This window comes from Gossypium arboreum, chromosome 7 (genome assembly GCF_025698485.1).
Source record: "Gossypium arboreum isolate Shixiya-1 chromosome 7, ASM2569848v2, whole genome shotgun sequence".
NCBI classification, from domain to species: Eukaryota; Viridiplantae; Streptophyta; class Magnoliopsida; order Malvales; family Malvaceae; genus Gossypium; species Gossypium arboreum.
Window position 1 is genome coordinate 100820377 of NC_069076.1, and position 25133 is coordinate 100845509.

The 25133-nt window shown below is 33.2% G+C and overlaps 1 protein-coding gene across 1 annotated transcript; it reads right to left on the reverse strand.

Moving 5' to 3' along the window:
- Positions 1-17678: 17678 nt before the first annotated feature.
- Positions 17679-21534, reverse strand: LOC108476171 (uncharacterized). Its single transcript, XM_017778295.2, has 4 exons — positions 20154-21534; positions 19642-20049; positions 19511-19558; positions 17679-19313 (listed from the first exon to the last, which is right to left on the reverse strand). The coding sequence occupies exons 1-4, from the start codon at positions 21214-21216 to the stop codon at positions 17881-17883; spliced, it is 2952 nt and encodes a 983-aa protein (XP_017633784.1). The 5' UTR covers positions 21217-21534; the 3' UTR covers positions 17679-17880.
- Between the last annotated feature and the right edge of the window lie 3599 nt (positions 21535-25133).

The window sequence follows — 25133 nt, forward strand, 5'->3', positions numbered from 1 at the left end:
ACTTATCTTACCTTTTAAACAACTCTAAATCACTTATTTTAATTTTCAGAATAAACTATTTTTCTGCGTCATGGTTACTTAAAAATTCATTTCTCGAGTTTCAAAACTCGAAATTAAGATCCGTAAATTTTTCATGAAACTAGACTCATATATATATCTACTAATTTTTTTCTAGAATTTTTGACTTAGCCAATTAGTACAGTTTATTAGTTAAAGTTTCCCCTGTTTCAAAACTCGACTACACTAACCTCTTGTTACTACGAACCATGTTTCTTCCTGTACAAAATTCATATCACTAATCCGTTTGTTTCTCTTAAAACTAGACTCAACAAGGATTATAACCATATAAATTATACCTTCTAATTAGTTTTGTACAATTTATGGTGAATTTCCAAAGTTGAAACAGGGGTTCTAAAAATCGCTCTGACCTTGTTTCACTAAAACTCAGATATATCATGAAATATAATACCTTTACCTATTTTTCTTATTCCATAAGAAAATAGACATAATAAGATTTAATTTCATATATTATTCATCTTCAAACTATGTTTATACAATTTTAGTGATTTTTCAAAGTTACGTCATTGCTGTTACTTGAATCTGTTTTAGGTTACTTTCACATTTTCATAATCTTCATGTGATAATCACCATTCAATCATACATATTAATAAACATGCATATCATCGGCCATTTTATTAGCTAATCACTAGCAAGTATTTACACATCATTCATTGTTCATATTATACCAAAAGTGGCTAAGTTTCTATACATGCCATACACAAAACAAAACGCCTAATTATACCGAGTTATTTCTTTGATAGTGTGATCGGCCTCCGACATTTCCTTCGATCCCCGAGTGACTAGATAAGTACTATAAGAAGAAGAAAATAAAGAGATTAAGCACTAGGCTTAGTAAGCTTACAAGCAAATAAATCACAACATTCAACATAATGGATAATTATGCATAATATCATCTAACATCATAAATTTCTTTACTTCTCAATTTCTATCTTCTTCTTTATTCCCTTACCTTCTTTCTTACGACCTTTCCTTTTCATAAGTATAATCGACTTTTCCTTTGCTGTTAATTCACTGTAATTTAACTCAGTATCCTGACCCGTTGAACCACTCGGAATACTAAGGATACTAGGGTCGTTCTCGTCTATCAATATCTCGCCAATGCCATGTCTTTGACATGGACTTACATGAATTATTCTGTCTCCAATGCCATATATAATATGGACTTACATGGCTCAATCCTGTCTCCAAAGCCATATTTCTAATATGGACTTACATGGCTCATTTCGTTCATCACACAACCCTAATATCCTAACATTTCTAGGGTTCAACCGGCTTTCTAACACTTTTCCTCTGTCACTTCACCTTAAATTCGACTTTAAATATTTTCATAACATAAATATATAAATGCTGAAAATTGACAATAATAATGTAAAATAAAAGAATATTGCATTTATTTACTGTAAACTTACCTCGATACAAAATGTGACTAAACTTTACAATTTAGTCCTTTACTTTTCTTTTCCCGATCTACTCTCGAATTTCGCTCTTCTTGATCTATAATAGCAAATTTAGCTTATTTAATATCAACATTTATCAAAACAACCCTTTACTCAAACTTTGGAAAAATTACATTTTGCCCTAAACTTTCACATATTTGCACTTTTGCCCCAAGGCTCGTAAATTAAACTTCATCCTATTTTCTTATGTTTTATGACATGCTGATCATTTTTCCTTCTATGGCAACATCAAATTCACACACTAACATGTACTTATGACTATTAGGTATTTTTACCGATTAAGCCTTTTACTCGTTTTCACTTAAAACCAAGTAGCACAAGTTGTCTAACATAATTTAAAACCTCATATTCCATCATAAAACATCAAAATACACAAATTTCACCTATGGGTATTTTTCCAAATTTGATTCCTAACTTAAATTATTGCTAGCATAAGCTTTATCGAGCTAGGGACTTCAAAAACGTAAAGATCATTAAAAGCGGGCTTGGAATCACTTACTATGAAGCTTGAAAGTTGAAGAAACCCCAGCTATGGAGAGAGGTAAGGTTCTGCTGGTAACTTGAAGAAGATGATACAATTTTATCATCTTTTTACCTTTTATTAATGTTAATAACCAAATGACCAAAATGCCCTCCTTACTAAACTTTCAAAAATTCCTTCCATGTCCTAATTTTGTCCATGAACTTAAAATTGGTCAAATTACCATTTAAGATCTCCTAATTAATATTCCAAAATAATTTCATACTAAAACTTCTAGAATGCAAGTTTTGCAAATTATTCGATTTAGTCCCTAACCTCAATTTAAGCACTTTATGCATAGAATTTTATCACGAAATTTTCACACAATCATGTAATCATACCATGAACCTCAAAATAATAATAAAATATTTTTTATTTTATTTTTTTTTTACCCTGAATTTGTGGTTTCGCAACCACTGTTCCGTTTAGGCCCTATTTTGGAATGTTACAGGATCCGATATGTTTTTTCATGTAAGACCACGTCTGGGACGTTGACATCGACTTATGATTTACATGTGAGACCACGTCTAGGACGTTGGCATCGTATTTGATTTTGTGTAAGACCCTGTTTGGGACAGTGGCATCGATATTTGATTACATGTAAGACCACGTATGGGACGTTGGCATTGTACGAGCTTTCCGAGCTATCCGCGTATCCTTACGTTTCCGAATGGTTCAAATGGGCATTCCGAGAAAATGAATAACTTTGTGAAATCATATCAGATTCAAATATGTTTACTTTGTATAGCCTATTTGAGAATGAAAGATAAGTATTTGAATATGAGATTTGTGTTAACGTTGGTATACAAAGTATAAATGATTTGATGATACTTATTTACTTTGAATGGCTTACTAAGCTTTTGAAAGCTTACTTTGTGTGTGTTTGCATTGTTTTATAGATATCGAAGCTACTATGAGCTCGAGGATCATCTAGGATCGTACCACACTATCGAACTTTATTTTGGTACTTTGAAAATGTATATATAAAAGTATGGCATGTATAGGCTAGAAGTTGTGAGATTACGTTTTGTGATGTATATATATTTAGCCATGTGATATGGCTAGTGTCGAAACCATTTTTTTATTTTTGAAAATAAAAACGGGGATCGACTTTTAAACAAATTGTAGAGTCGCCACCAATCTTTTTTTGTTTAGGTGTGATTGGATCACCAAGAAGTTTGGTCATTCTAATAAAACATTTTGGTTTACTAAAACAACGATTTTGGTCTACGAAATTTGAGAAAACGAGTTCGGGAGTCGGTTACGTATGAGGAAGGATTAGCACCCTCATTATGCCCAAAATTGGTACCAAATTGATTAATTGTCCTTATGTCTGAGATTTAAAAGAGTTTTTGAAATGTAGTTCCTTTTATAAACATTTGAATAGCCCAAGTTGGTCGTCAAAATTCTCTTGTTTCAGAGGAATACAGCATCACATCCAACACGATAGGACACGATCCTTTATACCCTCGAAAACATGATAAATTTCGACTTCCAAAAGTTTATATGTCGAAAATCACAAAAAGATGCCTAATTATTTAGTCCAACGAAAAAACCGAAACCTAGCACAGTAGGGCACGATTCCTCGAATTTCTAGACATCGAACATTGCCTTATTTTAAAATTTAGAGAACATGAGTGAAATTCTAAAGGGATATTCGATTATTTTGAACAAACGGGAAATTGCAACCCAGCACGATAGGGCACGATTCTCGAATTTTCAAACATCGAACATTACCTTCGTTTTAAAGAATTTTTGAAGACATGAGTGAAATTCCAAAGGAATATTCAATTATTGCAATCCAGCACGATAGGGCACGATTCCCCAAATTGCCAAACATCAAACATTGCCTTCGTTTTAAAGAATTTTTGAATGAATAGTTATAAAACTAGCTTAAAACGCATTAATTCGACTTGGAATAAAACGGAATACTTAGTTTTAAAGAGTTGGAAGTTATAAAGCAACATTTGTAAACCAAGAGGAAAAAATGAAAACATAGGATAACATGTATGCATAAAATACGACAATGGATGAATGAAGATAATATAACTTATTTAATCAACTAACAAAACAATTAAATATAATTAATCTAAAAATATAACTCAATGTTCAAGCATGTATGGAGAATAATTGACATAGTAATACAAAAACGAATAAATGATATGCAACAACAATCTATGGAATAATATATAAAAAAATCAATCAAAATACAAAACAATATAGAAATTAAGAGCTACTATGAGGCTAATCGATATAAAAACTATATATATATATAAAATCATAAGTGAATAACACATGCAAAATTTGAAATAATTTGTATATAAAAACTAAGTATATACATAACTTATTATTGAAATAGATATTATAAAAGAGGAAGTTTGAGTCAAATAATGGACATAAACATTTTAAAGATGATATATTCATTTAAAGTTGACAAAAGACTTTAAATCAAAACAATATGTAATAAAATATGTTAAAAAAAAATGACTCATATACATAAAAATATATATGGATAAATTTAAAAGAATTTATAAAATAAATTAGCATGGGACTTAATATTTACATAGAATTAAATTAATTTTATTATAAATTATATATATAATAGACTTAAAAACATACTCTTATGTACAAAGAAAACTATAGGTATAAAATACATGGATTTAGTAATGTATATAGACCAAATATATGTACCAATATATATATATATATATATATATATATATAAGTATAAAAATAATTTAAACAATATGTAAAACATGTATACAAAACATATTAAAATAACAAAAATATATGTTAAAATATATGGATGGAGTCAAAAACCATTATATGTATGAAATAACATTAACGTTATTATAAAGTATATATATATGTATGATAGTGTGAAAAAAAACATTACAATAGTGATTTTAAAAACAAAATAAAGTCATTAAAGTAACTTAAAATGTAAAAATAAGTAAACAAGGATTAAAAATGTTGAATGTATCTTAAAAATAATAATGAACCATAAAATAAATAAAAAGGAAACTCAATTAAAATAGAATAAAAATGGAAGGGACCAATTATAAATGAAATGAACTATTAAAATAAAAAGGGACCAGCGTGCAACATGTGCGAATGCACAGGGACCAAATTTGGAAATAATCCAGACCCCAAAACACAGTGTTGAGGCGTGGATCAAATTGCATTTGCGCGCAAATTACAGAGATCAATTAAAAAAACAAAAAAAAAACACAAATAAAGCCTAATTGAATGCCAATGCGAAAGGGAAGGACCAATCTTGCAAATAACCCTTCACAGCAAAAACACGCAGGTTCTGAGGGTACTCGGGAACGGATCAGGTCGGGGCTCTTTAAACGGTGTCGTTTTAAGGCTACAAATCATGCCTTAAATGGCACCGTTTCGCGTCACCAATTAAAAGAGGACAAAGCCTCTGAAAAACCTAGTTATTTCAGTCGAATTAATGGGGAAAGGGGAACCCTAAAGGTTCTGCGCCGTTTAGCCACCATTTCATCACTACAACGATGAACGATGACCTTCGGTGATGCCCCTTACTCTCTCATTTAGACTCTAGTGTTAAAGTTCGTCGATTTCAGCCTCGAAATCATCTCTCAAACTTCGATGCTGATGAAGGAGATGGGCTTCAATGGCTCGTACACGAAGGCGAGTTTCGCTTTTATCTCCTTTTTTGCAAAAAGAAAAAGAAAGGCAAGATTTGAAGATGAAACCAATTTCAGAAAAGAAAAACAAAGAACATAAGGCATTTGAAATCACCTCTTAATAATTTCTAGTTTTTTTGCTTCGTATCTGTATTTCAATGTGCATAAAAAAAAGATCAATACATTGGCTCAGGCTTTATAGCTGAAACCCAGAAAAAATAAAAATAAAAATACAATTTTCTTTTCTTTTCGTATTTCTTTGTCATTGTCGTTCTCTTATTTGTTTACAAAGTCGGAGGTGAGGGCATTTGTGGGGGTATGTGGCACTTTCGGCGTGGGGCGTCTTGAGGTCATTGGTGGTCGTCTGGCCTTGGAGGTCATGACGCTAAGCAAAGGCTAGGGTTTCTGCCTTGGTTTTTGGTTTTTGGGCTAAGGTTAGCCTTGGCTAAGATTTGGTTTAAGCATTGGGCCTATTGGGCCATCATGGTTTTGGGTTTTGTTATGTAATTGGACGTTTAATGGACTGTTACTATTTGGATTTTTTGTTTATTTATTATTTTGGTTTTGATTTTCTGTTTTTGTTTTCATACGGGCCCGGGCAGATTTGGGCCTGTACAGTTAGTTTGTGTTTGAACTTATAGTTTGATAATGGTCTATGATATGTGATACTAATGTGGTATGTTTTGGTTGGCCAAAAGAAATGGTCAATGTTGAGAAGTTTTGGTAAGTTTTGAGCATTTGATTGAATGATGTATTGATCATATGTTTAGGTGTGATTTTAGTTTAAGTTTTGGTATGAATTGATTGATGAATTGAGATTTGAAATGATTGGTAATGTTATAGCATGAATTATGTATGGTTTGGTATATGCTTGGTTTGGTGCTTGTAGGTTGACCCAAATTAGGGTGGCAAATTGGTTATTCAAATGGCCAATTTTTGTCTACACGGGCGTGTGTCTCAGCTGTGTGCGACACACGGTCATGTTACACGGCCATGTGTCCTCTGGGGTACCCTACGAATTAAAGTCAGTATACCCTTTAGTTTTGACACGGCCTAGACACACGGGCGTGTTTACTGGTCGTGTGTGGCACACGAGCTGGCACACGGGCGTGTGGTCGGCTGTGTTGTAATGGCTTAAATTCAAAATTATCAGAACAGTGGTTTCGTAACCACAAATCAGATTTACAGAGAAATTTATTTCAATATTTTTGCTTGAAAATTGATATGATAGGAAAATCGTATGAAAATATTGATAGAAAAATGTTACCAATTTAGTGATTAGATAGAAAAAGAAATTATTGAAGAAATTGGGTAAAAACAAGGTATCGAGACCTCTATCTCGTAAAACTGAGTCAAAAATAATTTTATAAATATTTATGAAATGTTATTAATGTGGTATTAAAATTTCGTTAGGAAATTTTAATGTTTGGGTAGTCAATTAAATGAAAAGAACTAAATTGTAATAGGTGTAAAAGTTGTTAGAGTGATTAAATAGCTTAAGAGTCTAATGAGAAAGGATTTAAAAGGCAATTAGACCCAAAAGTTATTTGGGCTGGACGGTAAGGGTATGAAATCAGCAGAAAGATTGATAAATTAAGGGTAAAATTGGAATATTGCAAAATTAACTAAATAAAGCTAGGACTAAATAGGAAATATCTAGATTTCTCTTCAATTCCAGCAGCTAAAAACGCCATAGGAGGGTTCTATATGCTGATATTTCATAATTTTTGCACCAAGTGAGTTAATCCTTGCCTTTTTCTTGTAATTTTTGTGTTTCTAAGACTTTTACAACTAGGTCCTACTATTAAATTCATTAGTTTTTGATTTCATGGATGAAATTGAAAGTCACCATGGTTGAGTGCTGTAATTTTATGATGAAATAGAATTAAATTAAAGCTTTAATTTGTTTATGAGATGATTTTATTAGGTAATTTCAATAGAAATTGATTTTTAGGACCTAATTGTGAAAATGCTTGGAATTAAAGTCTATTGCTGAAATTCTGATTCCTAAAGGTTGTAAACTAGTTTAAGGTGATAGAATAAAATGTTAATTGAGAAAAATCAGCTCAATTGAGAGGCTAATTGAGTAGGGACGAAATTATCATTTATTAAAAGCTTAGGGGAAAAATGGTAATAAACAGCTTGCACAAAAACAGTTTGGACAGCAGCAGTAGACTAACTTTAAAAAATCACCATAAATCGTAGAAATCGAATTAGAAGATGAAAAAAATATGGAATTAAAGCTTATTGAGTATAGTTTCTCGTAGAAGAAATAGTGTAAGCAATGGATTTGTAAATTTTGAGATATAATGAATTTTGTGAGACAAGGTCAGAATGAATTCAGGTTCCCCTGTTCTGACTTTGAAAAATCATAAAAAATTGAAGAAAAAAAATTATGGGCTTAAATTTATATTTCTAGAATCCTTAATGAGTCTATTTTTAAGAGAAATAAATGAGAACATTATTTGAATTCTGTATGAAGAGATAATTAATTTTTAGTGAAGAAGGGTTAGAACTGTCGACAGCAGAACAGGGGTGACTTTAAAGAATAAACTGTACTTATTGGATAAACCAAAAATTCTGAAAATTTTATGATAAAAATATATATGAGTTTAGTTTTAGGGAAAATTAACGGATCTTAATTTGGAGTTCTGTAACTCAAGTTATAAATAATTTAGTGACTATGACTCAAGTAGACAGCTTTGAATGAACTATAAATAATAGTTGAATTATAAAGAATGTTGCATATGAACATGAAATGTATTAAATTGATAATTAAATTTATTTATTTAGATCCGGAAGATTCAAATACGAAGCTAGATCGAGGAAAGGAAAAAGTTCGGGATTAGTAGATTTTTATTGTTTACAAACAAGTATCAAGGTAAGTTCGTGTAACTTGAATTATATTCTTAAATGCTTGAGATTGTATGTTATTGATGTGAATATGATTTGAGTGTTCATTGTATGAAAATTAATGAAACATTGATATATTTGATAAAATGGGAAGAAATCCCGGTTGAATGAAAGGAAAATTCGATGGATCTCTGAAAAGGAATTGACGGTAAAAAGGATCTAGCCCGGACGGGTGATCCTATCCTGATATAGCCCTCCCGAAGAATATGTGTAAAATGGATTTAGCCCGGACGGGTAATCCGAATTAGGGTCTGAATTTAGCCTGGACTGGTAATTCAGATCCAAGCTCATTAGAGTAATTGTAGTTGCAGGGGATTTAGCCTGGACTGGTAATCCCGACAATACTCTATGAGTTTATATTGCAGGGGATTTAGCCTGGACTGGTAATCCCGCTGCAAGGTTGAGGTTCACGGAAGTGTGCTCTCTAAAATGGAAATGTGCGCACATGAATATGAATTGACGGACCCGGAATTGTACACTAAAAGTGTACCTCTGAAAATCCATCGAAATTCCGATAAATTTAACGGGATAAGTATAAAAAAATAACAAGGAAATGGAAATTATGATATTGATGAGCTCATCAATCATGGTATATATTATTGGTACATGGAAATTATTGTATTAACTTGAATGTTGAGTTTGTGCATATTAGGGTAATAATGCATTAAATGGATATATGAATGTTTATTATATTGTATTGAAAATATTAAGTAAGTATAATTCTTGTTACATGAGCTTACTAAGCACGAAGTGCTTACCCCGTTTCATTTTTCCCTGTTTTGTAGTGTTAAGAGCTCGGAGGTCGGATTTGGTGGGAGACACATCACATCGTCAACCTCGGGATTTGGTATATAAAGAAACTTTATTTTGGAAATCAATGGCATGTATAAGCTAACAAAGTAAATGTTAACGTGAAATGAATGTAAAGTTAGCCATTAGTATGGTTAACAAACACGGTTTTAGATATGTGATGACGTTATCTTATAAATATGTATGAATTTATCTTGAAAATATGTTGAATTGATTTGGTTGATGTGGATTGGTCTCGATTTAATATTGCAGGAAGGTTAGATATTTATAAAGGGCTATATTGAATATAAAAAAAATTTAATTCAGAACTCAGTAATGCCTCCTACCCTATTCCGGCAATGAATACGGGTAGGGGTATTACATGTGTGGCCAAGTCAGTAGCCTCTTTAATTTTCACACGGCCTGGAACACGGGCATGTCTTGTCGCCATGTGGATAAGTCAGTGTGTATGCCATGTTTTGCCACAGCTTAGACACACGGGCGTGTCTAAGGCTATGTGAGGCACACGACCTGTTCACACGGGCGTGTGACCTTTTAAAAGTTAAAAATTCTAAGTTTCTGAAACTTTTATATATTATCAGATTGGTCCCGAATGCATGAATTAGGCTTTGTATGCTCGATTTAAGTTCTTATTGAATGTGAATGAATGACATTTATTGTAATGATATGATTATTTGATAATAATTGTTTTGAATGTTATTATAAGTCCGGTAATGCCTCTTAACCTATTTTGGCGATGGTTGCGGGTTAGGGGTGTTACAGGCTACTACTAAGGCAAAAAAAAAAAAAAGCAATATGACTTTGGAAGTTATTTACAGATTTTGAAGTCATTCGTGATATAGAGAAAAATATCACTGTAATGTCATAATAGCACGACAATAGCTAATATTAACGAAACACAATATAATAGACGAACAAAACACGTTGTTCGGAGATGCCACATTATTCGAGCGACGCTGGCTGGCGGAATAATGAATGTAGTCAAAATTGTATTTAAGGACAACCTTGTGGATCCGTTTACCAAGACTCTAGTGGCTAAGAGTTTTGAGAAACATTTAAAGGATGTGAAAATTTGAAATATAACTCATCTACTTCACTAGGGAAAGTGGGAGATTGTTAGAATCTATTGCCCTAATTGTAGTTTATCCATCATTTATACTTATATTTTTTCGAACAAATTAGTTTAAATAAAATTCTATTATACACATTAAAATCATATGAATTTGTCCTCAATGATTTTTGCATGCAAAGCAAAATGTAAGCAAATATTGTCTCATAGATCAACAAATGTTTAACTAATACTAAGTTGCATTATGCGGTTGGATCGTAATGCAAGAAGACAACTTATTTTCGTAGGTAATCTAAAAGGTTTATAGTCTAATGAATCGAATTTGAGTAAATCGGTTAAAGGACTATTATGTCATCTATCAAGTCCAAATAGGAAGATATCTTGTGTTGGGTATCAGAGCGTCAATAGTTTGAATTGACAATACGTCAAATAAGACCCAGATCAATTTAATCCTACATTTGTTTATGGATTAATTCATTTGTGATGTTCATAATGTGGCTTACCTCAATCTTGGGTAAGTGACTAACTATGTGTGTATGACTTGTATACTTTGATATATTAAAATCCCTAATTCGAATAACTAAAAACTTGAAAGTTGGTACGTTGAGTATACGACTTTTGCATGACATAAGTTTATTTACAATAGTGGAATTCATAGCCCAATAATGGATAAATGAAATCCTCTCATTGACATTATATGATAGATGAAAAAGTAACATAACCACGTTTGATTTGTGTAGGACAAATAATTTAATTACTATTTGTTAGTAATTGACTTTTCCTCCAATTTTCCACCGTCAACGTCAATTGTTATAACAATTAAGTTACATAAAGTTTTGAAGTAAACTATGGGGGTGGTTCACACCATATGTGGTGTGGAGAGCCATTACCAATGGAGGTTAAAATGGTATTTTAACAAAGTGATGGCCAATGGTTGAACTTTTATTATTTAAGTGTCTTATTTTCTATCTCTTATGTCTCCATGATCATGAAAAGAAGGGATAATTATAGGAGAACGAGGGTTTGGAGTGGGTGTCTCACATCATGATTACCTCTTTAGTAAGATCTAACTTAGGCCTATGTTAGAATATGACTCTATGAATTCTTATGGAAAGTCGGTAAATTTAAAAAATCAAAAATATTAATGAGGTTATATTTGATGTGATAATTATTTTCGATGAGATTGTGACGATGCTTTTGCACAATTGTGTCATGAGGTGAGAGTCCAACAAACATCAATCCATCACATTCAAAGCCATTGGTTCAACCTTGGAAAAAAATTTATTTTCAAATATAGATAGATATATACGGAGGATACAGGAATATTATATCTTTTCTGAAGCAGAGAAAGAACTTGAAAAACAAAAACGAGAAATTGACCAACCATCACAAGTAGTCGTTTAATGGCATACACAAGTTTTAGTGGCGCAGAAATGTATTGTTTGCGGCTGAGACTACTATTTTTCTTGTAGAAGAACAAAAGATTTTAGACGTACATAAATTCGGGTTTTCGAATAAATCAAGAAAGCGGTTTTTCGACGATGTGGGAGTCAATATTTGGGTTTCTTTGAAAGAGGTCAATCGGCCATAAAGATTAAATGGCTTGTGGAAAGCCTGATAAATTTTACCAGGTTTCGGCCCACAATCATTGTCTCAGAAAATGGGGTTATACACTTTCTGGGTTGAGGCCTAATTGTTATAGTGGAGTTATCAACTTTGCATCAAACAACAATTAAATTATATGATTCTTAAGATACAAGTTAGAAGTGATTTAGTTCGGAAATTTAGTGTTTGTATACTTAATTTCATAGTAAATAACCAAAGTCTTTAAATTTATCCTTCATTCAATTTTCAAAAGTTACGAAATAGTCACTAATGTTATTAAATTTTTATATTTCTTTCACTCGGTTACTAACTTCCATTAAAAAAAGTAACATTGCACCTTAATTTAAAATATTAGCAACTAATTTAGTCCCTGAGCTACTTTTTTTATATCCAATCTAATTAAAAATCACAATCTTTGAACTTTCACAAAAAAAATTTAAACTAAATTACATTTGTTTTCCACCATTGATGAACACATTCAATCACATCTACAACTTCATGTTATTTTATACGAAAATTACTTAGCAAATTTTATTTTGTTATATTTTTTTTCCCAAAACCCTAGCAAAATATATCTCAATGCAAGATTCAGATTTCACTATCAGACTCATTGTTGCTACTCAAGTTTTCAAGAAATAAAATCTAGGCTTGCAATACTCCAACCATCCATGACATATTTGCAAGATTTTTCTGGTAATTATGAAAAAAAAAAAGAAGGAGAAAATTAAGACAAAAGAGGGCAAGAGAGAAGAGCAAAATGTTTTATTATATTGTCTGGGTTCTTTGATAAGTTTCAACTTTTTTAAAATTTGATAATCATTTTTTTTCTGCAACTCCAATTACTAGATTGATTGGGCTTTTTATTAACTTTCAGTTTTAGAATTTTGAATTTTTTAAATTTATAATACAAAAAGCTCACATTCTTCTCCAAACCCACCATTTCATATCTCAAATTTCAACTATAAATAAAACACACACATATATATATATATATATATATATATATATATATTAATTTGAATGAGTTGAAAAGAACGAAGACGACCCTAGTCCGCATGAAAAAAGAGAACAAAAAAAAAAGCAAAGAAAGATGAAAATGAAAAGAGCGTAAAAGAACAAAGCAAATGAAAAATGAATAGGATCAAACTGAATGGGTATCTAATTTTTTTTTTAATTTATGCTTTTTTATGAGATTGATATGGAAAGATTAGTTCCAAAATTCTTGATTTTTTCTTGCTGCAATTAATTTTTATATGAATTTTTTAAGACTTTTTATTTTATTTTTACCATTATTGTTAAGAATATTTTAAAATATCAAAATAATTTTTAACTATAGCTCAAAGACCGAATTATCTATTAACCCTTTTAATTAAGGTGTAATGTTACTTTTTTAACGAAAGTTAATAACAAAGTGACAAAACTTTTATAAGTTGGGTGACCAAATGTATTTTTAAACAAAATTTAGGGACAATTTCTGTAGTTATAAAGGACACAAAAATTTAATGTTACAAAATGCTAATCTATATAATATATAAAACCAACTCTTTTTTGTCATTAGAAATTAATAGGATAGTCGATTTAGTATAAGTTTGGTTGACATTAGCATTATTGTTAGTGCAGGAGGACATGGGTTCGAGCTTTCTGAAGCATGTTTATCAACCTATCTAAGAATTAGAGAGGGTTATAGATAGTTCTAGGCATTGTATAACAATTCTTCTTTTGTGTTATATCCTTTTATATCTCCTCTGCAATGACCCAATTTTCATTAGTGTCAGAAAAATCAATTTCGAATCCATAAATTCTTAATCGAGAGTGTCATAATATTGAACCAAGACACTCATGAGGTGTATGAGATTAGGAAAACAAACTATTTATTAAATCATTAAATAGGTTACTGAACATAGTACATGGACTAAATTGTAAAATGGAATTAAGCCAAGGCCTTGATAGCAAACTACCAAAGGTTAAATTTACATTAAGAGATCAAAGTTGTCTCATCCATTAAATTCCACTAACTATTATAGTGATAAACTATAGCCATCAGATTAAACAAGATTAATGGTAAATTAAGTCATTTAAGCTTAAGTATATTTATTTAAGCTAAGTGGGAGAGAGGATTTCTAAACACTTTCATCATCTTCTTCCTCCCTAAATCGTACATAAGGGAAAGAAGAAGCTAGGTTTTTCTTCTTCAATAATCGGCCATAAATCCAAGAGGTAAGCATGTGGTCTCTTCAAAATTTTCATAGATTTCTAAAGTAGGAAACTTGTTCTAACAACCCATTAACCAATTTTTGTGCTTTTGGGAGTTAGATTGATTAGCCATTGTTAAATACATGGTGAATTGAAGCATGGAATCATGATTGAAGCATGGAATCATGAATTGTTTAGTTGTTAAGCTTGATATATGTTGGTTACATGAAGAGGGCGATGTTGAGACTAAGCTAAATTAGGTAATTGTAAAGGAAACCATAGATAAGTTAATAGGGAACACTATGTAAACAATGAAAGTTGTAGGAAATAAATGCTATAAATTGATAGCTTGAGGTCCCTCGAGAATAGTTATGAAGTAGGATTTCGATTCAATCTAGAGAGTTAAAAGATACGAGAAATTCAAACATTAAGATCATTAAGGACCAAAATGAATATATGCATGACATGTTTAATTGCAATTGTTATATATATATATATATATAGTGTTAAAGAAATTGATATTGTTTTTATATCGAAATTTTCACATGTACCTAAAGACAAGTCAGAATGTCAAAAGTGAAAGGGAAGAAGAAAACTACGAACGAATAATTAAATTGGTTTTCATTATATGAGATATTTTGAGTTCTAAGTACATAGCATGAATTGTTTGTCATTTCTAAAAGGTATATAAGTACTAAACATAGTGAATGAATGTGTTAACATGATAGATATTGAAAAGAAATATATATATATATATATATATGAATATATGTGTATGGATGAATTTATGTAAAATCTTAATATAAATTATAATATTTTGGTATGAACTACGATGTTAATGATTAATGTGATAAGTCTTAGACTAAATCATCTATTTATGAGAATTGACAATAAATATTGCCCTATTACGGATTGCAAATAGAGTTCGGGTATAGTTGACATGTCGTAAGATTTATATGTGATAGATGGGAGTATTCTGGTACTTTGGTGCAACTTATTCTAGCATTTCAATGCATATTGGTGCGTTAGAGATATTATAGCTTTATGTCTAATTAGTACTTATGTGTGTATACTGGTGTGTTAGTAAATTGATTTGTGTACTTGTCGTTTATCTTATATTAATATATAAGAGATAAATCGAGAATTATGATATGAGAATTAATACTAATCGCGATATAAAATTTTATTGTGAATTGAATTGTGTTGTTATAATTATGTGTGCAAATTGACAATGGTTAATGATCTTACGATGTTATGCTTGTAGATAAGGATTAATTATATGCTTATATACTTGAGAAAATAAGTACTTAATTGAGATTTGACATATGCTTATAATACTCTGATGTACAGAAACCGTCATTATTTAGAATCCCGTCTATTGTGAATCGTCATGCATATACATCGGTTTTACTAATGCATGAAATTTTATAGAAAAAAGAATAGTGGTATAGGGCTTCATTTGGTCAAAGCAAAATCCAAACGTAGTCACTGTACGCTATCGGTGAACAGCAAGTCCAAATGAAAAAACAAAAGAGAGGGAAGTGACACTAAGAGAGTAGGAAGGCAAGAAAGTAAAAATTAATAAATATTAAATCGGTACTCCACATGCATAAAGATATTAGCACGAAAGGCTGAATCGTGAGATCCTCACTGGCAAAAGAGAATCTACCATTGTCAATAAATAACATCTACTCCCTTTAAACCATTATTTTGCATGCTCCTAATCTACGATGATTATTAATTCCAAGATACCTTGAAAAAGCCTAGCAGGCAACTTTTTACAAGGATTCCTTTAAGATTTTGAGGTGGGGGTTTGGAATAAATAAGCTGCCCAAAAAAGTTGCTACAATGTCTGGTATCATTGGTTCTGTCACTGTGACCCACATTCAGGCAAGGCAACAGCCCATCTTTAGGGCTACGTTATCCTATATACGTGGGTGAGATAAAGGTTGAAGAGAAATCACAATCTTCATGTATTTTTCTTTTCATATATTTATAGCATCTCTTTTTGCTACCAAAGCTATGATCGCAACATTGAAGGGAGGTGATCGTGGTTGAGGTTATTCTATGGTGCGACGCCATAGTGGAAAACATAGTGGCCCCACGTGGAGGGCACTGTCCATTTGGAACTGGACTGGACCATATATGCTTGTCAATGGCTACGTGGGGATGATGCCATACAAAAGCAACATCAACGGAGGAAGATATAGAAAACTTGCGAGAGAATGGACATGAAACTCTTGTGGCCATAGGACCTCTCTTAATTTAAACCTGGTTTCTGTTTCTCGCCATCTCAGTTAACGGATGATCAGCATCATGGACGGAACAGTAAGTTTGACTTAGTAGATGATATCATATGCATGAAAAGAAGCATCGAAATGTTTTTTGTTTTTGTTTTTGTTTTTTTTTTCTAGCAATTTTTATGTTACCGCTAAAAGATAGATCTACAAAAGTGCATCTATGAGTGCATTAGGGAATTAGGTTACGCAGGTATAGCATATAGGCAGAAAAGCCTCTATGCCAGAAGTAATAATAATTAGATTAAAAGAGGCTTAGATGAAGGCAATTCAAATTAAAGGTGCATTTTGACAGTGTAGGATAGGGAATATGTGGAGATGGAATTATAGTGCTTCAGGATATGTGGGGTTTGCAAAGATGATAAACATTTACGCTTTTTCTTTTCTTTTTTTATATTTACAACAAAAGTCAAATCTCTAAACAGTATTATCACACTTTAAACTTCAAACATGGAGATTTCAATTTAGGTGGTCATCGACATGTTCAAAATTTCTAGGGTTTTAATTGTTTTAATATCGCATGCTCTTAATATCAATTTTTTAAGTAGGCAAGCATGTTTGGGCAATTTTAGCAACAGAGAACAAAATACAATTGCTTGATTGTTTTGATTAAATTAAACTAAATGTAGGATACATATGCGTATACTAATGGGAGTGGGCAAATAACAAAATCCCGCACATATCATACCTCGACACATCTCAGTCTGCATCTGCAACAGTCAGTAATTACTAATATTTTATCAGTCAGAAATAATAAAGAGTGACTTAATTTTAGCAAAAATTAATTTCGGCATGGTTGTAAAGGCATTTTAGGTGTTATTTTCTATGTTTCTGTTTCTGTTTCTGTTTCTGTTTCAGTTCTGGAAGTGTAGAGCCTTTATGATTGAGAAAGGAAGAAATAGTACTAGAAACCACTTTAAAAATCTTGATTTGATTTGAATAGAAAGAACTAACTGGTTAACCTAACCAGAGCAGCCGGCGTTTAGCAGCAGCCGCCATTCCTTTCCAAAATATCAGACCAGATCAGCAGTTGATCAGATCGAGACCCACCTTTGGAAAACACAACCCCCCCCCCCCCCTTTCCCATTCATTTTTAAGGTATCAAACTGTACCAACGGCCCCCACCACCAAAACTATCACACCTCCACGAACTGGAAAAAACAAATATTAATGTAGCATAAATCACTAAGCTCAACTCCAGGAATTAATTAATGCTACATAAAGCTGAAACTAGCGTAGAATTAAATAAAGTGAATCGCTAATCTGTGATGGTGTCACTTCAATAGGGTGCACCGGACGAAGCTGACTGCACCTGTAGCAAGTGGTGGTAACAATCGGCTGCAGTCGGCCTCTGCTCAGGGTTCTGATCCAAGCACCTGGTTTCCAACTCCCTCAGCATTTTAGGCACGTTTGTGAGCCCACAGGTCTTGACCAAGTAGCCTACTCCCCACACGTCCACTTTGACGCCGTGCAACCCCCTCCCCATTTCTGGCGCGTGCCTTCCACGCGCATCTGTATCCGTACCCGCTACTGGGTGTGGGTATATCTGGGGTGCACCCACGGCTTCGTCGAACCCACAAACGAACCATTCGTTCTCTGTGTCGCTCCGTCTCAGCACTTTGTCCCAGCCCAAGTCCCTGTGCATGAAGCATAAGTCATGTAGAGCTACCAATGCTTTTGTCACGTACTTAAGAGCTTCTACAAGTTGCTCACAGTTGATGGGCTTGAATTTGCACCCTCTAGGTTTAAACACCAATACAAGATCTTTTTCACATGCCCGACAAATAAGTTCAGAGTGCGGGATTCGATGATCCAATATGTCATATATTTCTTTCACTGCTGCCCATTTCTTCTTGTTCGAAAATGACCTTGTCACCGTATTTGGTGTCATTTCCATTATACTTCCATTCCGCAAATTAATCCTTTCAAAATCGCTGAATGGAAATTGCTTGTACGAACCAACATTACTGATGGTATTAAAGCATCGATCAGCCAGCAAGGGCAACAGGCCTGCTATTCTACAGCAAGGCACTAGGGCTTTCAGTCTCTCTGAGGGGGAAGAAAGATCTACAGAATATAAATCTGTCCTTAAAATGCGATCTTGTGATCGGCTTAATGCGCAGAATGTTACCATGTAGCCAACAGCATAATAGCCTAATACGTACGGAAGATCCATGTAAGTCCATAGCAACTTCTCCACTAGCGAAGATGATGGGTCAGGATGACCTTCCCTCACTTGATCAGTCTCCTCTCCCCTCCACAAGCAAAAATTTCTAACAAAACCAGTCACGTTTGGCCACTGATCCTGCAAAGGCTCAGTTGATGATGAAGACGGTTTTCGGATAATAACCATTTCAACAGAACAAAATTTGGAGATAACCCTATTAACGCAATCGTCCCAAAGGCCAATAAAAGAGTCTCTGCTTGTGGCAGTAGCAGCACTGAGACTAGGGTTGGTGCGTATGATCGAGCTCAAGACATCATACACCATAGCTCTACAATCTAACAATTCACTAGTAGTAGTAAATAAAACTTCTTTACCGGCTGGCAAATCTCGGTATACATCTTTCCTTAGAGGAAATCGATATTCCTCAGGTAGAGGCTCTTGCAAGTGCCATGAAAGTTCAAACAAACCTGGCAGTACCGTTGGGGGAACTCGAAGACACCCAATGTAGTAGTCTGTTGGGTCTTGGAGCTCCAAAGGAGGCATTGCTGCAGCTAACCGAATAATAATCTTATCAAAGAATGCATATATAAAAATATATAAAATTCAGTACAATACCAATAAATTTCAAATATGAAAATAACTATAAAAGCACTTTCTCCGAGGTAGCCATCGAGAAGTCAAAATATTTCTTAGATTCTATTGCAATGTTCAAGCTAGAAACAACAGTTTTAATTGGACTTACATCTGATAGAGGGTTCTGCAAAGGGAAGCTGCGCTCTTTCAGTGAAACCTGGTTCATAGAAAGAGAAAGAGAGTGACTTTTAGATGGAGATTCCTGAAAAGTTTCAGAATTAGTAACATTAACAAACATGCCTGTAACAGAAGATGCAGAAGCTGCGGATGACTTTCTCCTACCAAACACTTTGACTTGCTGTCCATTGACGAATCTATCAACAGAGAAACCTTTTAGAGGGCCATCTTCAAAGGCTTCCATTGTGCAAGCAACCACGGAATCATCAAAGAATGTGAGTTCATCTGCGTTTAAAAAGCTTGAACCTTGAAGTCTCACTCTTCCTCTATGGTGCTCGCTTTCTTCCGCCCATAAACTTACTGACTCCTCCCATGTCATTCTTATCTTCCCAATTCTACGTAGTTCCTTGGAAGATGAAGAAGGAAGACCTAACCCAACGTCCAATGAAGTGTCGAACCCTACCAGACTTCCTCTTGTTCCATGAAAGAAAGCATCTCCTCCGGTAGTCGTTACCAGTTGTTTTGTCCTCACTAAATGAAACGATATAAAACCACAACAGCGGTCTGGCTTTAGTTATATTCAAGAATCTTTAAAAATAAAAATTCAAAGAAAGAAATACAGAATGTTTGCTTACCTGAGAGAGGAAGTTCATCTACTTTGAATGGAGGAGCAGGAGGAAGCGGTCTAGGACCAGAAAGAACCGACCGACCATCATCACTTGAAGCAATCGCAGAAGCTCCTCTGCTTTGTGAAGTTCTCATGCGGGGCCCCATGAAATGAGACAACTCCTCGAAGACTTCCTCGTCAAAGGAAGCTGGCAATCTATGCAGTTTTCTCTCATAAGGAGAAAGTCTGAAGTAACTCTTGCCAACTTGTTCCCTTTCTCCCCCTCTCTCCCATTCATAAACTTTTCTAAACTCACCTAACATATTATCCCACTTAGTACCAGCAGTTTTGGCATCCCTATTGATTCCATGTTTGTTTAAAAACTCAGCTACTTCCCTATCTTTGTCAGCCCTGGTCTTGCCTCTTGTTGATTGGACTGCAAGATCGCTGCCTGTAAAAGGACCAATCTCTTGGTGGCCACTTCTTGAAGAAGAGCCAGACGCATCAGACCCTCCTTGATATTGAATCCTCCAAGCCCTTGCTAACCACAACATTTCATTCGGTTTCCAGACGGGGCTCACATATTTTCCCTTTCTGAATTGGTGATGAAATTGCTGATCTTCCGGTTTGTTGGTTTCCTGGCCCGAGGTTGTGGATGGGAGAGGAGAGTGGGGTGGAGATGAGGCTGCGTCTGAGGAGGAAGCTGCTGTGGTCTGAGCCTGAGTTTGAGGGTTAATGGGATTTGTGGGTGATGGGCTTGATTCGCTGGTGATTATAGCCATTTGGGCTTGCGACTGTAGGGAAGATGATGATGGGAGCAGTTTCCATTGGCCACTGTTGTATCGAGATCTCTTGGGATTGACAGACTCAAATTGCTGTTCAAAGGGAGAAGAAGTCGCACCAGTTGGGACGTATAAAGGCGCAGATATGAAAGGAGGTCCAGTCGCTGTGACCACAACAGCTGATGGTTGCTGGAGATGCTTTTGCCTTGATTCTGAAGATTCCTCAAGGGGCTCTTTGGGAGAAGATGAGAGTTGTTGAGTTGGCTGGGGTGTTTGCTTCTTGGTTGCATCTCCTTTATTGCCACCCATCTCAAATGTGCCCGAACAAGAGACAGCCAGAGAGAAACCTTAGACAAGAACCAGAAGAGGAAGCGCCAGCACCATTACTGATGAACTAGCTTGGTTGGAATACTGGTCTCTCTCAAATTCTTATCTTTGTTTTATTAATTGCCAAAAATTTTGCAAGGGTTTTTTGTGCTTCTTTTGGAGTTTTATGATGGCCAACGTATCTCCAAAAGGGAAAGGTGAAAGCAATGGGAAATCATAGCAAGCTAAAGCAAACATCTAGGCAAAGAAAGAAGTAACAGAAAAAAGTCGGAATTGTGGAACTGCCATGAATAAGACCCTTCAGTTAATTATCAGTTAATACAACAACACAATATTATGTTGATGTATGATTTTGACAAGTAAGAAGGCGGAGAGAGAGAGAAAAAAAGAGGTTTATTGTATATTCTAATAATAAAGAAAATAATATAGAATACTCTATGCATGATTAGAGGGAGGGGTCATCATTGTACTGGAACTGCAAAACGCAGCCACAAAAATATTACCCTACTAGCATCGTTTTCTCGGGAGCATTGTATTTAATGGTGTTTATTTTATTTACTTTATTTATGGTTCTTGAAAGAGAGAGGTACCCGCGTCGAGTGAGGGGGTGAGGGAGTGAGCCTGGAGCTGGAGGGAGACTCTGACTGTGCCGTTCAGCGTGAGAGAGCGTGCATAGTTTTTTTTGGTTGCAGAAGGTATCCATCGATGTCGACACTTCAAATCCAAATCTCTGCTTAAGCATGTCTTTGCCTTATTATTGGTTTTTCTCTCTCTTCTTAACAAGCTTAGAAGATTAACATTAATTTTTTTTGTAAGGGAAGATGCTCTGCCTAACGGCACTTTGATTTGCTAGACTAGACTTCTTTTTAGCAAAAGTAGACTAGAGTTTCATTTAACTATAATCACAGCAGCAATGACTGAACCAATAATACTAATTTATGGTAGTAATAATTAACTAATTTGCTTTTTATTTTTGGGGGTGGGGTTTTGGGGTGGGGGGCGAGAAGTGGGGTTAAGATGAACATACGTTCATTTAAAGATGCTGAACATGCAGCGATCCAAGGGCTATACTCCAAACCCGATGGATTGAGTATTATAACAAAATTCAACTATTAGATTGAACCCCAAAAAAACATATACATCAACAAACCCCAAAAACAATAATAACCCAAAACAATCTTGAGATCAAGATCAAGAAAATTTGAGCTAATAAAACTTTATCTATAACAGATTTTAAGTTATATATTTTCATTTTAGGCCCATAATTTACTGATTCGAAGGAAATTAAAAGATATAACTAAAGTTATTTCATGATTCAAGCAACAATAACAAAAAAAAAGGGCATGAATGTATCGAAAAATGGCTTGTATTTGTTATGAAAATTGCCAAAGCTTAGAAATATTGTGTTCTATTTAATTAAGGGCATTTTTATATTTTCTCTATTATATTATTTCTTCCCTATAAATAGATATTATTAGGTTAAGACTTGACAAGACCTCAACATAGTCACCTTAGTTTTATTTTGATTTTGCATTTTATTTTCTTTATGGATTTCTAAACCTTCATTTTTAATCAAAATAAATTTCAAAGTTTGATTCTATAAAGTTTGTGAGATCTAAATGTTCTTAATCTTTTCTTTGTTCTTTAGTATTTGCATGTCTTTTGCTTGAATTACAATTGTTCAAGTTTATTAAATATTTGACCAGCATTTGATAGCTTCGAACAATTGCATTGTCAATTTTAAATTTAATCCATTGATTGGTTCTAATATTTGTGACGAACTGTATAATTGTTTGTGTAATGTAGGCCTGCGGTCTAACTTAAATAAACTTTGATTGTATGTTTGTTGGCTAGAAATAGGTCTCTTCTGTTCATAATGCTATTGATAGATTAAATCTTAAGCGATCATTATAAGGATGTTTGTCAATAAGGAAAGTAATTAATGGCGATTGTCTTGACTATTAAGGAAGTACGAAGAGATTAGGTTGTTATGCAATCGTCTAGAACTATAACCAATTTATTAAAAAGCATTGTGTATCGATCCGATTTCCAAAGGTGTTGGAAAGACAATTTCAAGACCTCATTTTTGTAAATTGAGTCTGTAAATATTTAATAAGAATATTTATGGAGTTAAAAGTATAGATGAATTAAAATTTGGATAGTCAATTTAGTTGAAATTATAGTTAATTAAAGCTCAATGACTAAATTATAAAAGTCTAATCGCTATGAATTTTTAATTAGAAAAAGGTTTGAATACTTAAATTGCAATATACAAAGGGGTCAACATGGTTAACAAACCGCTCTTATGGATGGTGGTGTTTGTGTTAATTAAGTTAAAAAGTAATGATTAATTAGTTAAGAAAACATAATTAATTAACTAAATTAAGCATAAATAATTATTAAGTTATGTATAAAAGCTTAAGATAGTGAATGTGCCATCTTCTTCATCCATTTTCTACCATTTTCGTCTCAAAAAAAAAGAGAAAAACTAAAGAAATTTTCATATCTTTCAGCAATAAGTAGGTAAGCAATTTTAAGTCATTTTTTTGTAATTTATATATATATATATGTTTTTTTTTTGTGTAAAAAACAAAACCTAAAATGAACTTACTAAATTTAGCTTTCTAACTCCCTACCATTCCTAATATTTCCTAAAAGACCTTCGATATCAAACTACTATTCCTATAGAAGACCCCACTATTAATTGTACTATACTATTTTGCCGAACTAATTGACACTTTAATAGTTTCTGAAAGGCTCTAAGATAACTTTTGGAATATAAAAGGATTCCTATTTTTCCATAACCGCCAGGCTATCAAGCCAAAAAGCGTCAACCAAGGGACCTTTAACCTCGGTAACCACCTAGAATTTCTTAGGTTTGTCTTGACCCATTCTAATATTGTAGATTTGAGGTTATGGAAGCATAATTTAGCTAGCCTATATACTAATTTATAAAATTGTTAAAATTTTTGAAAGTTTCCATTGTTGAGAAATAGATGAAAATGGTGTGAAATTGTTAGAAATTAAGCTTGGTTTATAAAAGGACTAAATTGTAAAGCTTAATTATTAGTTTCATACATTAGGGACCAAATAGAATGAAATGCAAAATGGTCATGAATTGTTGGTAAGAACATAAAATAGAGGGTCCCTAATGAGTTTTGGTAAAATCGTATTTTAATTCGAAACCTCAAATTGAAAGTTATGTTTCTCCCAATTTTAAGGACTAAATTGAATAAAATTCAAAATATGTGAAATTTGGTATTTGATTTTGATTTGGCTGAGATTGATAATGTGGTATGTTTTATGATTATTTTTAGCTAACGGTAACACCGAACAATCGAGAGGGAAAGGAAAAGCGAAAATAATCAACAAGTGACGCACGAAACCTCGCTTTGTACATTTATGATTCGGGATAAAAATGTTTTATTTTGTGTGCACGTTTATTGATTGTTTAATCATTTAGGTGAGTCTATTATCACGATTTACTTTAGTGAGGTAGATAGATAAATTGGATTAAATCATCTAATTGGATAAAATGGTGATCGAGAGGTAAAATTGGACCAATTAGGAGTTTAAGCAATTTAGATCCTTAATTCAAGAATGAATTAGCAACATGGATATTAATTGACCACTCTATTTCATCAAATTAATACTTTTGTAAATTTGACTTTTGTTCAATTTAGTCATTTTAAGTGTAGTTTTAGTTTAATCAACCTTGAATTATGGATTGTCATAATATATCACTTAGTCATTAGCTAGCTAGACTTATTAATTGCATGTTTTATTGTTGCCCATTCACCTTATCACCCGATCTCTCTTGGGTTCAACCTTTGGAATACTCTGTGTTCAGTTGTAAAACATAAATATTACAACTGACATGTCACACATACAATTAAATA

Bases quoted from the DNA above. Each gene is read 5' to 3' on its own strand.
- LOC108476171 (XM_017778295.2), bottom strand. From the start codon at position 21,216: ATGGGTGGCAATAAAGGAGATGCAACCAAGAAGCAAACACCCCAGCCA. The intron at 20,050-20,153 runs GTAAGCAAACAT...CGTTTCATTTAG, and splicing joins AGATGAACTTCCTCTCTCAG to TGAGGACAAAACAACTGGTA. The intron at 19,314-19,510 runs GTAAGTCCAATT...GGTTAGCTGCAG, and splicing joins TGCAGAACCCTCTATCAGAT to CAATGCCTCCTTTGGAGCTC.